A 17,467-nucleotide genomic window follows, 5' to 3' on the forward strand; every position below is an offset into this window, starting at 1 on the left:
AATTTTTTTTTTTTTTTTTTTTTGTTAATTATTCAAGTTGAAATATTGTATTTTTTTTTTTTAATAACCGGAAAGACTGAAAATAAAGTATTAGGATATTTGAATGCTTTAACAAATTCAGAAAATATTACTGTTTTTACTGTCTTTTTATGGATACATGGAACGTTTAAATTGATAAAATATAACGTCCTCCTTTATTTTTTATCATTTTAAAACCTAATTCTTTCTTTCTTTGCATCAAAATGAATTTATATTAGATTTTTTTGGTAATATTGTAAATATTATATACGCCGTTATAATACAAAAAACATACGTACTTAAGCAATATTGCTAATAACTATTAAAAATGCTTAATTTGTAAAATTATCGTTATTTTTTAAAGTGGTCCCATGGGATGTTATGTAGTAATCAATACAAAAAAAAAAACGATATATTAAAGGGAGTTCTCTGCAATTTTTGAAGTCTCTTTCTCTATTCTTAGATCTTCGTCAAACCATACCCTTTTCTGGCTATTATATATAGTAAACTTCAAACTTCTCTGAATATATCAATTATGGTCAATATAATAATGGTAAAGGCATAAACATTGGAGAAGAGATTGCGTATCTACCGGTATCCCTTCACTACCATAATTATCACATCCACAACAAACTCAGCAGAAATGGAGTTGCCCCCGGCCATGAACCCAACATTCATATTTACTCTGCACAAACCCAGACATTGTGAATTATAATGTATTATAATTATTATATAAATATTTTAAAAGTTTTTCAACTTTTAAGAATTTATCTCCTTTCCGATTTTAACCATCACATCAAAAAAAAATTTTTTTGGTAAACAAAAATTTAAAAGAGGTTGAGTTTTTTAAAGATTACACGAAAAATTATAGTAAAACAATAAAACATTCAATTTAAGTATGATAAAGTTTTTATGGATTGATGAGTTATTAATACTTTAGTTAATATTTTCAGGGCAATACTAAAGACATGATTATATCCGAAAATAAATGTGTTATAAAGATTTGATTCGATAGTGTTTGTGTCAGTGTTACAATATACAAATTATTACATTATAACTCGTAAAACAAAAATTTGACTTAAATGCTGCTTAATTTCTTTTTACGGTACGTTTAAATGAGTTAACCAGACAAAACGCATGTAAAAATACTTATTTAATAATCGTAGGTACTTTTCTATATTACACTACTTCTGTAATTTACGTACATTGTACATGTATATGTAAGAAAATAATATGGTAAATGACGTTTTATATTTTCCCTGTTCTATAATATTGTGTATAATATCTACTAAAATAATTTTAAAAAGTCGTTATAAGGTGAATTAGATATTAAAACGGTGCATGATCCTATTAGTTTTTTAATAATATAAGTGTATTTTAACGGTTCAGTATTATTCATGCATCGAGGGGCGGCTGCAACTCTATAGAAAAAAATTACTTACCATACGTGAAAAATATTTTCTACCTGTTCATATTAGAGTTCAACATTTTTATCTATTCCTCAATATCAACCCTGAGCTCTAAACAAAGAACAAACAATTTTTTACCTTAAATAAATTTGCTGGCCAAAGTTCAAAATTAACTACTAAATTGCCAGACAAGTCGACGTTTTTTTTAAGTAGACGATAATAATCATTACCCATAGCTTCTATTCCAATTATTTAGGGTCGGCTCTACCTTATTGATTTGACAACATTTTTGAACCAGTTGTTGAGCAAGGTGTGTGTTACTGTTAAAGTTCTCACGCGGTGACCCATCCGAAAATTAACAGCAAACAGCGCAACTAAAACATCATCACTAAAGCGGCGACTAAATGTTACACTGTGCTATACCACTCCCCTTAATTAGCCATATCTATTAAAAATTTTGAACATGCAGAGTTAACATAATATGTTAATTCCGCATGATGAAAAATCGTCTTATATTATACAAAAATACATATTTTTATATTACTTTGTGTTACAAAACTTGATAAAAATTTTTTATTTTTTCTTAAAATAGATGTGCGATAGAAATAATGAAGATTTTACGTGGTTCTCTACTTGATAATGAATTACTTTAAGCTTTCCTTTGTTGCAATTGTAAATTTATTTATTAATTTTGTACAGTATTATCTAAGCTACGTATAAATGCACACATAGCAAAGACTTCAAAAGTTATTATCCGGTCGATAAGACCATCAAGACATTTTCCAAGCCTTTATATTATTCGCTCATATAACCGTCGGTTTGTCATCTTTTATCCACAACTGAAATTAATAGAATCGTATAATACCTGAAACAACATCTATCAAATAATCTCTACACTTTCTTTAGAAACTATTTTCCATGTTTATATGTCAAATGTTTCAAATCTAAAAATTACATCTATTCCAGACACTATTAATTTCGTCACTGAGCATTTTTACTATTCATTATTAACGCTTTTTTAGAATAAATCAAAAGGGAGTAAATTTGTCTTTGTCTTGCTTGAATAGACTGCGGCTACGTTGTGTTATGGTTTCATATAACTGCCAATTTATAAGTCTCGGTTACACTAAAGCCACCCTTTTCTTTGTGCAGACTGTACATATTATTACACGTTGGCAAGTCTTGTGTGCATTGTATATAATAATGTACATAACCGTCGCAACGATTATACTACTACGAGAAACCGGCTGTCAAATTAAATAAATTTGCAATTTTCACAAAGAAAATTATCTAATTATTAATTAAGCAAATAATTTAACAAGCATCTAATATTCGAGTGAAATTTTACAATATAGGATCGTAAAATTACAAACATACAATTGTTGAGGTGTTGTGTTTTCATCATAAAGTACTCTTAAAAGGCTTTAATTTGATAGAGGCACGAAGGACACAAACTTTCCAAGAACATTTCCAAAATCGCAACAACAACAGTATTTTTTTTTACTTTATCTGCCGGATTTTTCTGCTCTGAAATTTTGTAGGCACTGTAGACATTTTACCTTACTCCATATCTCTGTGTATATACATACGTATATATTTTTTTTTTTTTTTTTTTGATAACTTATTATTTTTTATATATGGTAGCAATAGTCGTTGCCTGATCTGCGTGCATACCATACACATTGGCGAGTCTTGTGTACATTGCGCATATGATGACGTACATAACCGTGGCGATCACATGGTTGTAAACAGTATGTTGCGGATAAACCGGCTGCGGGCACGAGACATTTGCGCTTACCGATACTGAGCGTACGGTGTGGAACGAACAGCGAGGGGGCGCAGGATCGAGTGAAAAAGAGACGCGGCGAGGAAGACGTCGAGATCAGTAATTCCTTTTACATTTTTTTCCCTACCTCTTCGCTATGCATTTCTTCTCTGTCGCTGTCATCGCCTCCATGTTTCTGATTACAACAGACGTCTAGACTTTAGATTACACAGAACGTGTGTTAGAGTCTATCCATAGACTTTTACGTGTAATAAACCGATACAGCCACCTCTCCACTCGTTCTATTCTACTCTAATGAAAAAAGCCTCGTTTGAGGCTGTGCAAAATTCGACGTGTGTGTTTCTCGCACCAATAACTAGAGAAAAACATGGGTTTTCCCAATGTGCCACAGGATGAATAACTCCAATGATAACTAAAGCAAAAGTCCGGAATTCTTTGAAAACGTTCTTATATGCTCTTTTACTTAACTCGAGGGAACGAATAAGCATATTTCCATTACTATTATTTTTAGAATTTCGTACTCAATTCTTTGTAGTTAGAATAAAATTTATTTTCCCATGAATTATTTTAGTTTAAACAACATGTTTGTGTTATTTTTTAAGGCTAGGAACGATATGCGTTTATAATTCTGTTAAGTTATTCTTAATACACAATCGGCCAGTAAAATCTTTTATTAATTGATTTGGTAACTTAGTAATGTGTTGTTACCAAGTTTATAGTTTTAGGAGGATTTGTCGTTATCGATTATGTTATTTTTATCATTATGCATTTCTCTGCCACACTACTCCTCCTGTCCAAGTATAAAAATATTCATAACCCCTAAACTACTGGTTCAAAAATTGTTAATCGGCAGTAATTTCTTTAGTTACATAATTTTCTATTGCATAAACTAATTATATATGTAAAAATAAATTATGTCGGTACCCTTTTATTGGACAAGGGATGGGTATAAAATGTATGTAACCATTTAAAATTCGACAAATAAATACTACTTAAATGACTAAAAAATATTCTCAAATATATTATTTAAAAATAAAATAGGAACCAACGATAAATCAATCATTCTCTATGTTTGAACATAATTATGGTAGTAATTAATATCAACTATTTTTGTGTATTAATTTTGAGCGAATGTGAGAAATATTTTTTTTGGGGAGTTTTAAATTGTACTCGGGCCGTGATTTGATAAATCAGAGGCTACTTCGCATTTAATAACTACAGTTTATTAAAGGATATTTGCATGGTATTTTTAAATACACTTAAAAATAATCTAATTGATGATCGATTAAGTAGAAATTTAAATTGCATTAGAAAAATGATAGAATATCTAAAAATACTGATTTTTCAATTTTCAAGTTATCCTATTTTCTCAATTGAATTTTTATATTTAAGAAAATACCTGATATTTAATTATATTAACAAATGGAAATTTAAATACAGTAACTTTAGTTCCATTTAAATTAAACTTTGTTTAGTTTTTATATATATATATATATATTTGTACATTGTTAAACTAATGTAGTATACACGATGAACTTAATGTTTGTGTCTGTACATCTAGTGGCGATCAATGTGTGAAAATACTTAAAAAATTTCTTTTTTTAACATTGAACCAAAATCATTTCTAAATAAACGGAAATATTTATTTCTGGAATTACTTTTAAGTTATAATTACAAATACGTTTATAATGATATATAGATGTTATAACGAGTATACATCTTAATAGCTTATGCAGCACACCAATCATACATTACTGTGTAATTAAACGATGTAGTAGACGTTGTTAAACATTTTGAAACCGGATCTTGGGTGTGTACAAAGTTGCGGATAATATATTTGGAATTATGCGGAGTCTGTCAAAGGTAGTGAGCAAAATAATATGAAAAATATTTATACATCTTGTACCGATGATTTTGCATTATATTCCGGCGCATAACACGTATAAATATGTGTTGTACAGTGTGTAACAGATGTATAGGTATTGGTGAGCATGTTACAGTCGAGTTTTTCACAGACACTGATGCAGACGGACCGGCGGTTGGGTGCTATCATATTGTTCGGTCGGTCATTGACATTATTGGTTGCTGTATAGACAGTCAGGTCGGCCTCCGGCTGAAAAATTGCCAAGGGAACGGCTGCCACTTTGTGTGTACCAGTGCGAGACGACCTGACCGGATCCCAGACGCAAGGCCATTTTGTCTATGTCCTTCTACCCGGTCGCATTGTTTTGAGTCTTCCAGAATGACAGTGCTGGTTTCGAACACTTTCGGTTTCTGGACTGTGCCCTGTCGTCAGTGCCGATACATTTAATAAAACCAAAGAACCTTTAAAAGTGTCCAAATCTCGTTAGGACCGTTTAGGTATAAATATATCACCAAATAGACAAAATGTATATTTTTACACATTTTCATTGAAATTTGACTCGATAATTAGATATCTATAATATATTCATTCAGGTTGTCTGGGACTATGCAAAGTTTTAAGTCACTATAAGATTGTCATAATACCAATTTTTTGTGTCTTTATCAGACGAATCCATTCAAACAAATTTTTGGTCATAGCCGTCAAGATTAGTTGCAAGTAAAAACGCATCTTCTAAAATGCCCACGATTGTTTATTTCTTGTACACATACAGAGTGTTTCAGACCTAACTGACAACGTTTATAACTTGTGATACAAGTATATTTCTTTTTTTTTTTTTTAATTATTGCCTTCTTAGATTACATTTAATGCATATTTTTTTATTACTTATCACTAATAAAAAACAATGTTTTCCAAAATTTAAAAAGAGCTATTTTTAGCCCTTTTCTTACAAAAAATTTTGGTGGGTCGTTAACATTATTAGGAAAAGTAATAATTGAGTGACAAACATTTTAATTCATAGAGTACTCCGCCTGCGTCAATACCCATAAATAATTATTTTTAAAAAAATTTCAACAAAATGATAATTGTATTAAAAACTATAAACGTTGTCAATTAAGTCTGAAACACTTTCTATATATATATATATATATATTCATTTTTTATACTTCTAAAAAAAATTGAAAATATCAATAGTTTTCATTATTTTTTTCACTATTCCGTATTTTATTTTTTAAATAAAAGATACTGAAATTATAAAGCTTTTAACTATAAACCGTATAATCATAATTGTCTTATTCCTTTTTTTTTTAATTGCAATATTAAAATATATTATTAAACACAAAAAATTAATTTTTAGGAAATTTCTTATATTTTTTACACATTTTTTTTTTTTAATGAATGACTCATATCTACCAAATTTCTGTGTGCTAGAGTTAATTTAAAATTACATTATAACTTGAAGTAAAAAACCAATAGATCGTAGGACACACGATAAAGTGAACTCCTGAAATGGGCTCTCAACACTCAGGCAGATTTAATCGGATTTTTTTTTATCGATTTTGTATTACATTTATTTATGTTCACGACACCTTAAAAAGTTTCATCCGAATCACAAATTGTTTACAGAAATGGCAGAAACTTTATGTTTTGGTTGATAATTGTAATCACATTTATTTTCATACTGTTACGGTGTCGAATATATTGAATTTAACAATCGTCTTGTTTCGCTTGGTTTTGTTGATGAATTATGGTCGTTAGGTATTTTTAAAAAACGGATCGTTTTCAAGAATGCATTTAATCTAATACCTTTAAAAATATAAATTCATCCAATATACTAAAATACAATTCGTGTAAAGCGATGTAATATGAAAATATGTGTATTAATATTTAGTTGTATGAGCGCAGTGCTGTCTGAGCAAAGTAATCATTCCAATAGCAACCGTTTGAATAATACAACCGTAGAATACCTCAGACGGTTCTATTAAAATTCGTCTGGAATTATGTTTGCTCGGAAAAATCGTATGAAAATTTTAATGAAACCTTATTTGGAAGTCATGTGTTCATAATGGACATTATTCTCACAACACGGTCTTGGTAATGCGTTTTACGTTGGTCTAGTGTATTTATGGACCGTGTTTCGTCTACTACGGTGGTGACGTCACAACGGACGTGTTACGCTAAAAAAGAAATAGAAAATTTGACAGGTCTGACCATGAAACTTCTGAAGAGTTTGATTTCGTGTCCGAAAAACAATCATTCTCATGTCGGCATTCACCCGTTTTTTAATAAAATATTTCGCTTATTGCAACGGCTTTGTCTGTATTTTGGGTTATAAAACAAATCTATCCGCAGTGTAACGGTAATGGATACGTTTGAATAATTTGATATTAAGTACTCGGCGTTTATGTAATGTTTTATTGTGTAATTATACGATATAAATTTGAATGTTTAATAAAAGTTTTACCGAAATTCTCGATATTTTAAACGGAGTTGATTTTGAATTTCATTACCTGTAAGAGAGGTGCACACCAAGTTAGAAACTTAATTAATTTTAATGTCAAACAATTTGTTAAATGGGTTTAATTTTTGAGCTCGTACATTTGTTTTTTGCTAAATGAATTTTTTATTTTAGGAAAATTATATTTTAATTTTCTTATTGTTTAATTTGAAATATAAAGTTTTGTATTTCAAAAAACGATTTACTTTACCTAAAGAAAAATAATGTAATTAAATTTAATAATGACTTATTATTAATTTTTACTTTAAAATGTAAAATTCTTTAAAAACATTATGAACAGATGTTATATCTAAATTCATTAATTTTCCTCTTACAAGCCAGTATAGATATTTTTGTAACTTCTTATGATAAAGAACGCAATTTCTTTAATATTTTTAGCTCGCAAGAAGAAAAGAAAAACTCGTTTTATTTGAGAATTATAATATCTAAAATTAACAAAAACACTGATTGTCTCTCTGGAAAATGTTTTAAATACTTATACAATTATTATGTATACGTTTATAGAAAGATAATTTTTTTTATAGTTATACCACTACTATATTACGTGATATGTTAGTCTGTTACAACTAGTCCTTGACTTCAGTGATAAACAAAAGCGGCAAGAAACCTTTGTCCGTTCAATGGACGTTGCAATTAATTCGCACTTAATATTGTAATGTACTTGAACACATATTGCTAACGTCATTTTTTTCTCTAAATAATCTCTGATTACATTTATGTGTACGTTTTAAAAAATATCTCGGATCTATGTTATTTATTTGAATCGGCGCAATTAGCTGATTGCCAAGCCAAACAGGACGTACTTTATTCACTTACCGGCGTGTCATTATTGTTATATTTTTTAAGCATTCAAACGATATTATCATATCCCTCGGCTTGATCGCCATTTATTTCTGTACTTACCCTTACGAGTTACACTCCCCAGCACAGCGGTCTTACAACTTTATCGACGATGGTGAAATAACGGCCACGAAGCCGATGCGAGCACCGCGGTAAAAGCCATTTTTTATCATTCTTCCTTGCAAACAATGGGGTTTGAATGCTTTCGTAATGCATCTGCCTTGATGAACGATAAAAAAACTATTGCCTTAACCAGTTAAAATTTTATAGCGTTCAAATATTAGACTCGACTTGCTGGTTCTAATGCCGTTTAAAATAAGTATTCATAATAACAATCTCTCAGTTTATTGCAAGTTTAAATCTCTGTTTCATAATAATGTATTGTTTCATTTGCAATGCATAATTCATGCTCGAGTATGAAATGTAATTAATATTGTACGCAATTATATATTTTGAACTTATACATTTTTACATAATTTTTCCATTAATTAATAATGTATTTTACTTTTGCAGGAGAAAAATTCGTTTTTAAATTTTAACGTGAGCTGTATTTTGACACTACCACCATATCAAAGACAAGGTTATGGCAGACTACTCATTGATTTTAGTGAGTATAATATTCTATGGTTTACAATATTATTTCTAATGTTATTATTCTCAAAACAACTCTCACGAACTTGTCCCTGTATAATTGTTTAATATTTATTTCATCACTTGATATTATTTTATACCTATTAATTTTTATATGTCGGCGCCCCAGTTAAGAACTGCAACAATTCAAAAATTAAAATTTTGGATTTAATTTTTAAAAGTTAATCTTTCACAAACCCATTAAAATATTTAAGTTATTTTCCAAACGGGGCGTATTCAAATTTGAATTTTACGTATGAGGTTATTTAAAAATTCATAATTAAATTGTTATAGTGAACATTTTTTTTTTCGAATCGTTGCAGTTCTGAACTTTTGTGTTGATATCACATATGCGATTTAATCATTTAGTTATACAACACTCTGTCATGTGAAGTCTAATTAGTTGGGTCAATTTTTATAACTACACAGAGTTATTAAATTAAAATTTATGCAATTTAAAATCTTTGTACATATTTGGTGTGTTTATATAATTGAAGTACTGTTTGAGTTCGTTTATTTTGGCTAATACTGGTCTTTATCAAGCTTATTTAATTCAATTTCGTTATTAAAATATTGAATGACTTAGTTTTTAGACAATTGCATACTTAAATGAAAAATTAATTATTTGATAGCCTTTACTACAAATTATTTCCATTGTCGAAACATGCCATTTTTAAGTATTTGTTTCTGAAATTAAATCAAATGACATCCGTTTAAAGTACTATTTAAACAATTACACAACAAAAACTTTTGCAGTGACATTATGAATGAGTTTTTTCATTTACAACTCAAAAATCAATTATATGTGCTTTAATCTGGTCAAAATCAAGTTTTCTGTTAGAAATATGGTTTTGTTACGACTTCATTACATTCTTCGATTTATTAACAACACTATTTAATAAAGTATCTCGTAATCAAATATGATTGCTAGACGTATTTTCATCTAAAAAATGTTAAGTTGGTGTTCATTTCAAGAAAAGTGACGGGGTAATTTTTATAATTTTAGTTTCAAATTTTTGTTAGTGATACGAAACGCATTCAATTTAATTTTTAAAATCTACCTAGGCGTAAATTTATAATTTGTATTAATATTAATTTGAACCCGACCTCAGTACACTATAATATTTAATATAAAATAGATAATTTTCATCCATTAGTATTAAGTTAAAATAAATCATGAGAATCTTTTCTCTACTTTTTCGACACAAGAAATTTCACATTAAAATTCTTTAATATGCCAAATAATATTCGGTGTATTTTCTTACTACTAAAATTAGTATTTTAAACTTTTTTTTTTTAACAATATTTCAGTTGAAATAAAAAATTTCCTTGTATAAAATTTTGTTGTGTTGAATATTTTTTTATTTTAAATAACAATTTTCTGTAAACCAGGACGATTATTTTCCACATAACTTGAATTATTGCCTAAAACTTTCAACCGCTGTCTGTGGTGTTCACATAATTTTTACTTAGTAAATTTGCGGATTGTAAAATTTCTGCTCGTTTCATACCACCCTGTTAATTTTACCGTATCATGTGTCCGGTACGAGCAATACAGATTTGTATTATTGTGTGCCGCCTTATTTGCTAGTATTACAACAGTAGCGGTCGTTGCTCTTGCGACACACAACAACGTTATGGCGGATAGGTTTTGATCCCTTCGAGCCTACTGCGTCCCCCAGCCGGAGCAGAGCTGGCATGGTTACATTACGCACTAAAATCATGTGCAGTCAGAAGGATAGGGATAGGAGTAGGTGTCCGTTTGATAACATTGCACCTCCACCAGCCCGTCTGTTCCCCTCGTGGCCACTCTAGTCACCCCGGAAGCTAGTGACGAACACAGTGCAGTAATGCAAGCGTCTACCATCATCATCATGATCACCGCCATCGTTGCAACCAGGTCGATATGGCTAGACAGTACGCGTACCGCACGCACCCGCCTCTTAAGTGCCATCCGGGACTGCATTTATTTCCCCTCCGAGTGCACTACGAAACGCATATATATTACTGCGTTCGAGCATCGTCGGCCTATGGATTGTTGTTTCAAGGGGTGCGTGGTGGAAGGGGAATACAAAACGCACCAGACACATCCCGCACGGTTTGGTAGGGTTGCCCCGACCCGCGCCAGTCTAGCCGGACACCCTGTGCTTCGTCCTTATAATATTATACTGCCATACGTGCAATAAGTTAGGGTTATATAGTCAGAGGTGGCGGTTTTTTGATCTGCCGGCCGTTCGACGACAACAGAGGCAGGCAAAAAAATATTTTTTTTAATTGCGTGGGAATTGCACCAACCTCCTACTGTTGTTGTACCTTTTAGTAACTCATTTAGTATCGCAGCCCTCTCATAACCTATATGCTCACACACATAATGCGATTTTCTCTTCTTGCCCCTCCTCTTTAATATCCTGCCTAGTTTATTTTGTGTAACCGGTCGCTTTGTATTCGTATGTAGAATTAAAGTCATAGTTTCGACACTTCAAAGAATTCAATTAAATTTTCCTTTTATTCTTAGTATATTGTAAAGAGAGATTTTCACCATTACATTCATCTCGATAGACTGCTTGATTACTTTGATTAAACCGTGTTAATGTAGAAATAAGGGTAAAAAAATGCTAATATTTATTTTGAATATATATTATATTTAATATTACGGCGCGACTTTTATTTATCTCTTGTTGATTTAGTTATTTCGCAAAAAAGGAATTTGTATTAATGTCAACATTTCCATTCGAGTAAATGGTTAGGTAACAAGTTTAGTATTGCCTATTTACTAGGCCTCTAAATTTTTCACTTGTTATGATTAAACTACCATTTGTTCCAAGTTAAATTCCATTGTATAGTTTGACTAAAAGAAGTAGGAAAGTAGTTTTTTATGGATCAATCATATAGTATAGTTGGCCTACTCAAATTCGTGTATCAAAAAAATTAAATTTTTTAAAAGTTAATTAAGCTGACTGAGAAAATAAAATTAATGTATAAAAAAGTAAATATTTGTTATTTATTTGACTATAGTAAAGACGTTTTAACCATTGTACCATTCAAAAGTTAGCAACTTGCTCTGCTCTGCTAAAACACTTTAAAAAATAACTTTGAAAGAATTTTCTTGTTTTATATGGAAAAACTACCTTACTTCTTTTCATGTGTTTAAAATTATTTATACCTTATATTGCTTAAGGAAATCGAGATTTTCTGATAATAAAAAATATTTTCATGATATATTTACATGAAAAAAATGTTATCCAATACGGCCTTTAAAATTAAAGTAAAAACATTATTTGGAAATAAATTACCATAAACCGAAACTTTTTTAGAGTTTATTTAAAAAATATGAATTCCAAAAAAATATGTTTTGATTTTAAAAGTATTGGCCTTGAAAATATTCTACCTTTCCTTAGTTAGACATTCAAAAAATAATTGATAATTTGTGTTTATACATAAATTTCACATTATAATACTTAGGTAGATGTACTTTGCATAAATTATTATTCAAAGAAACGTTAGGCTGTCTAGACAGAAGGTGAATCATTTTTTTTTTTTTAACAACATGACCTCAGATTTAATTTTGTAGATGATGTAGTAATCGTGTTTGCTGAAAATATTGATTTCTTTTAAATGATAAAATCCAAAAATTAAATAATCTTCGAAGCGTCTCCAAAGAGCTACTATGAAATTTAAAGTAGTACACATATCACTTTTTATGTGCATTAAACTTGAAGACTTACCTAGATCATATCATTTGTTGAACCATAATTTAGGGATAACTTTTCTATGTGACTCATGTGAAATATTTTGATTGATTAATTAATCAATTAGAATATATATAGTGTGATCGTAATGCATAACTAAATATCAGTAGAAGCCGATTTAGTTTCTGTGATGGCATTTCATCAAAAACATAGTTACTGATAAAAATTGTTCGGCTTCTAAAAAATGAGTTTGAAATTTGCGAATTTTGCTCGTGTGTATAAATACACTTATTAAAATTTCTAACATAAATTTTCGAACTTTAGTAACCACTTTACAGAGCAACCAACACGTGTAGTCAAATATTATCGTTTATTGGTTTCTTTTCTTTTTTCCCATCAGGCAACAGTTTTAAAAATTAAATATTTATCAAAATTATTAATGTACATTACTAAGTAATACTTGTTAAAAATAATATATTTTTATTTCCTTTGAACAATTTTTAAGCAGTTCAATGAACTCAACTTAAATTTATTTTAGAAATTATAAGTATTTAAAACAGTCTCTTCATTGATGTTATTTAACAAAATTCTTTTAATAACTCTTAAAATTAAAAAAAAAAATTATATAATTTTATATTTTATTTCCAAACTTTTATATATTCAATTTTTCGTGTTTGGTTTATATAAGATTTTAATATATTTTTATCATTTCGCATTATAAAATTATTATAATCTAAATAATTTCCCAGTATAAATAAAATGGGGTATTAAAAAAATATTTATTAAAACAATTGTAACGTGACTTAGTCATAGACTTAGTCTAAAAAATCAAATGATTTAATTAAAAAACTGTTCGTGTAATAACAACACTTTGTATCGTCGTTTCGTTTCTTGTGCAAATAGATATATGTTTTAAATTTATAAAGTTTGATGACACTTCCAGAAGTTTTAATCGCAATATCTATCTGAACAAATTCTAATTATTTAATTAAGTAAAATTATTATTGTGTTGACACATTCTGAGCGCACCTTTCATAACGACACTCGGTTGTTTTAATCCCAAAAAAATACGGCATAATTACATTAAAAAACTTTTAACAATGTATATTCTAGTAAATTAGTATACATGTTAAATAAAGCAATATAACGACAAAACTAATACTTGTATAAAAGTTTTGTTTTATTGAATACTTTATTAACTCCATCATTGGTAATTTATTTAGTATAACTATTTTGACATTTTATATTACAAAAAGTATTCCTTTATTTACAATTTTTATTCAATATTAAAGTTACAATATTTTACACACAAAACTGTTCTTTTAATTAATAACTATTTAAAAATACATATTTTTATTGTAATATTTTTGTATAAATTTCGAATGAAATTAAGATATAAATCATATTTATATTTGATATTTTTTCCCCAAAAATGTGTTCACCTACGATGTTAAAAAAATCAAGTGACGGTTTTGTACCATGTCTTCTATTCCAAAAAAAACCCTAAGTAACCAGTTGTACTTAAAATAATTGACCGGATGTGTTGTAACATTACTAATACTTAGTAAAAATCCAGGTGCTCCCTTAATCTTGATCCCATTTCATCAAATAACCAAATTACATGTCATACCACGTACTTGCCTGTATTATCTGAGAGGGTTATCTTTATGTAGTATTAATGTTTACCAAACTTGTTTAATCACTTAAAATCAACTTCAGTGCAATATTTAATTTGAGTTTTTTTTTTTTTTTGACATAATGTTAACTGTATTAAATATAAACATCATACATGTGAATATATCATTGGTGTCATTTATTTGAAAAAAGTTCAGTTACTAATTAAGTTAAAAAATAAAATTATTTTAGTAAAAAAAAGCCTATTTTTGTATTTTCTAAATAATTAAAATAATTTTTTTGTGCAAAAACAAACGTTTCTATGTTCAACGATGATACGAGTATTTTTTTTTTTATTATTCCAAATTACATTTAATATAGCCAATTTGTACTGTTGTGTCATAGTGTAACAGATAATTACACACAATGTTCTAATGAGTGGCTTTACGAATTTTTTATCGAGTAATCATATTGCCAACCATTATGGTGGTTTACATTATGATTAATAATATGATTATTAGAATTGCTCAACGAATTTCCTAGATAAGTAAAGTGTTTGGTTAAATGAGGAATAAAATTGAAATTTAAACTAGAGTTTTACAACAGAAATCGTAAAGTCTAACAAATAATAGTTTTATTGACGAGACAATCCGGACTATTAGCTAGTGCTCTAGTATATACGCTTGAACCGGGATTTAACTGGGATTTTCTAATAAATTAAAACTCGGACTACGTGTGTACACTTTATAGAATAAAAAACGAACACTGCGACCAAGTTTGTGTGTATGTTTTCTACCGATAATAACCGGAAACAAACTTCTCCGGTGCGTTCCACGTACTCGCCCTCCTTGTCTCTGTACGTATTGTGTGAGTGTACTCCGCGCCGAGTTGTATCCAATTGCGCAAAGGGTAGCGGCCGCTGCAAAAACTAATTCCGCAAGTTTAATTTTCAACTCGCACACGTCTGCTTTACAAATAAATTACCAGTTTCATAGGTACGGTAGCTTACCGAGTGTATAATTTCTGTTGCTTGCCATCTTCCGCCGTCGCCAGTACGACACACCGAGAAAAGTGTCCCGGCAAAGGGCCATGAACCCTCTCAACGACCTGAACCGGCGCTCGATAAAAATGTAATTCAATCAACGGCCGTCGGAGGAGTTTACGTATTCATCGCTGGCATTGATGATTAAATACATTTAACGTTGTTATCGCGGGATGTGTAGAGGCCTGCGAACCCGGTAAATGTCACCCAGTGACAGGTGCATGGCCGTGTTGATACAACAAAAAATAATTGTTCGTATTGTCTCGTTGTGTTTCAACTCGAAGTAAATGTAATTACTGTTAATCGTTACCGGCTAATGTGTCGACTGACATTTTACGATTATTGTTTTACCCGTTGGCTCCGGGTCACTATATTAAATTATGTAGGGAAATGTAATAGACTGTAGGAATCGTTACATAACAGTCGTTAAACCTTTTTAACCAATTTTTCAGATGTACGCAAATAATTGTTATTTACGTTGCGCCAATAGCCATTTTGTTTCTAGTCTAATTTCACCTGATTGCAATCAACGCTTGATAATAGATAACTAGTAAATGCGCTCGTCAGTTGATCGGCTTATCTGCGCGGGGCTACTCCTCCAAGAAGTTGTTGAATGAGCGCTAATCTGTTTTTTAGCGTTTGAAAAAGCCTTTTTGTGTCGCGCATGTTTGATTGCCATTTTAAAAACGCAATAATTTTTGTTTCGGCAACAAAGCTATACACCACCACCTCATACATGTGTGTGATATTATTACATCAAATACACGTTAAGCCGCGTTTATGGGTTTGGTCTGCAAACAGTTATCAACACTAATCCCGACATTGATTAAGGGCAAATCCTTGTTGCTGTTTTAGTACAAATCGCACGTTTTTCGGATAAAATAGTCGCCCAAAACTGTTCCATTGTTTAGTTGTATTGTTTATTAGAACTTATTTTATGTTACAAATGGTCGCACATCTATAGAATTTCTTTTAAAAACGCACATTCTATCGACCCATCTTCATTATAAGCTACTAAGTACTTATTTTTAATTTTTTTTTTTTTTAAGACCGTCTGATAGTACGATTGTCCATATTCAGGTGTTGGGAGATAAATCTNTAGAATTTCTTTTAAAAACGCACATTCTATCGACCCATCTTCATTATAAGCTACTAAGTACTTATTTTTAATTTTTTTTTTTTAAGACCGTCTGATAGTACGATTGTCCATATTCAGGTGTTGGGAGATAAATCTAATAGGATATAAATTCAAACTTTAATTAGAGGAAAGACAACTATTGTCTTAGTTTTTATTTTTGTTACTTTATCGCGGGTAAAATATATTTTCCATTTGCACATTTCTAGGGAATTTTAAAAAATCATTAAACGTTTTTTTCTAATACAAGCTTCTAGTTTTCGATAATGCTTTTATTCGAACTTATATACACTCTTTTACTGAATCATAAACATTAAAAAGACAATCTTAAAAATAAAAAAAGTTTTTATTATTTTGCTATAAAAGTACGTCTACGTTAGCTTATACAAAGTAATTTATCGTTAACCTGTGTGAAGTTCTTGATAAGTGGATTTATTTCCAAAAAAAAAAATCAAATTTTTAATTGCATCGTTATCAATACATCATTAGTATTGATAAAAATCTATTGTAATTCTTATCTGGATTGTAAGTTTTAAAGATTATATTGATTAATTTTAACTGGTATAATTTGTAATTTATCTTTTTACTTACAACACAATCCGTTACTTTGACCTTTTTAAAGTAAATCATAAACAATAATTTCTTTACAGTTGATACAAAAACAATTATCTCTTAACCCGTGAAAAACGTCAGTTTTTTAAAAAAGCAATTTATCAATATGAATTTTCTAGATTAATTTTGACCATCGAAATCGTACCACTTGCGCTCAACCAGTGAATTTTTTACTCTAACTAAAATATTTATCTAACTTTTATGTACAAAAACTGATTAAAACATCTCACCGTGGCGGCCATTATCTAATTCAAACTGAAAGTACGACGAGGACGTAACTCATCTGTCGAATCGCTTGCATTTGAACAAT

General features: G+C 29.7%; 1 protein-coding gene across 2 annotated transcripts in view; it reads left to right on the forward strand.

Annotated features, from left to right (window-relative positions):
- LOC126903248 (histone acetyltransferase KAT7) overlaps positions 1–17,467 on the forward strand; it is a 38,943-nt gene that overhangs the window by 5,237 nt on the left and 16,239 nt on the right. For both annotated transcript variants that reach the window (XM_050681346.1, XM_050681336.1), the window contains one exon: positions 8,949–9,042. In XM_050681346.1, coding sequence (XP_050537303.1) covers positions 8,949–9,042 — 94 coding nt within the window. The remainder of the gene's footprint in view (positions 1–8,948; positions 9,043–17,467) is intronic.

The sequence above is a fragment of the Daktulosphaira vitifoliae genome, unplaced genomic scaffold (genome assembly GCF_025091365.1).
Source record: "Daktulosphaira vitifoliae isolate Bord-2020 unplaced genomic scaffold, ASM2509136v1 Scaffold_1, whole genome shotgun sequence".
NCBI classification, from domain to species: Eukaryota; Metazoa; Arthropoda; class Insecta; order Hemiptera; family Phylloxeridae; genus Daktulosphaira; species Daktulosphaira vitifoliae.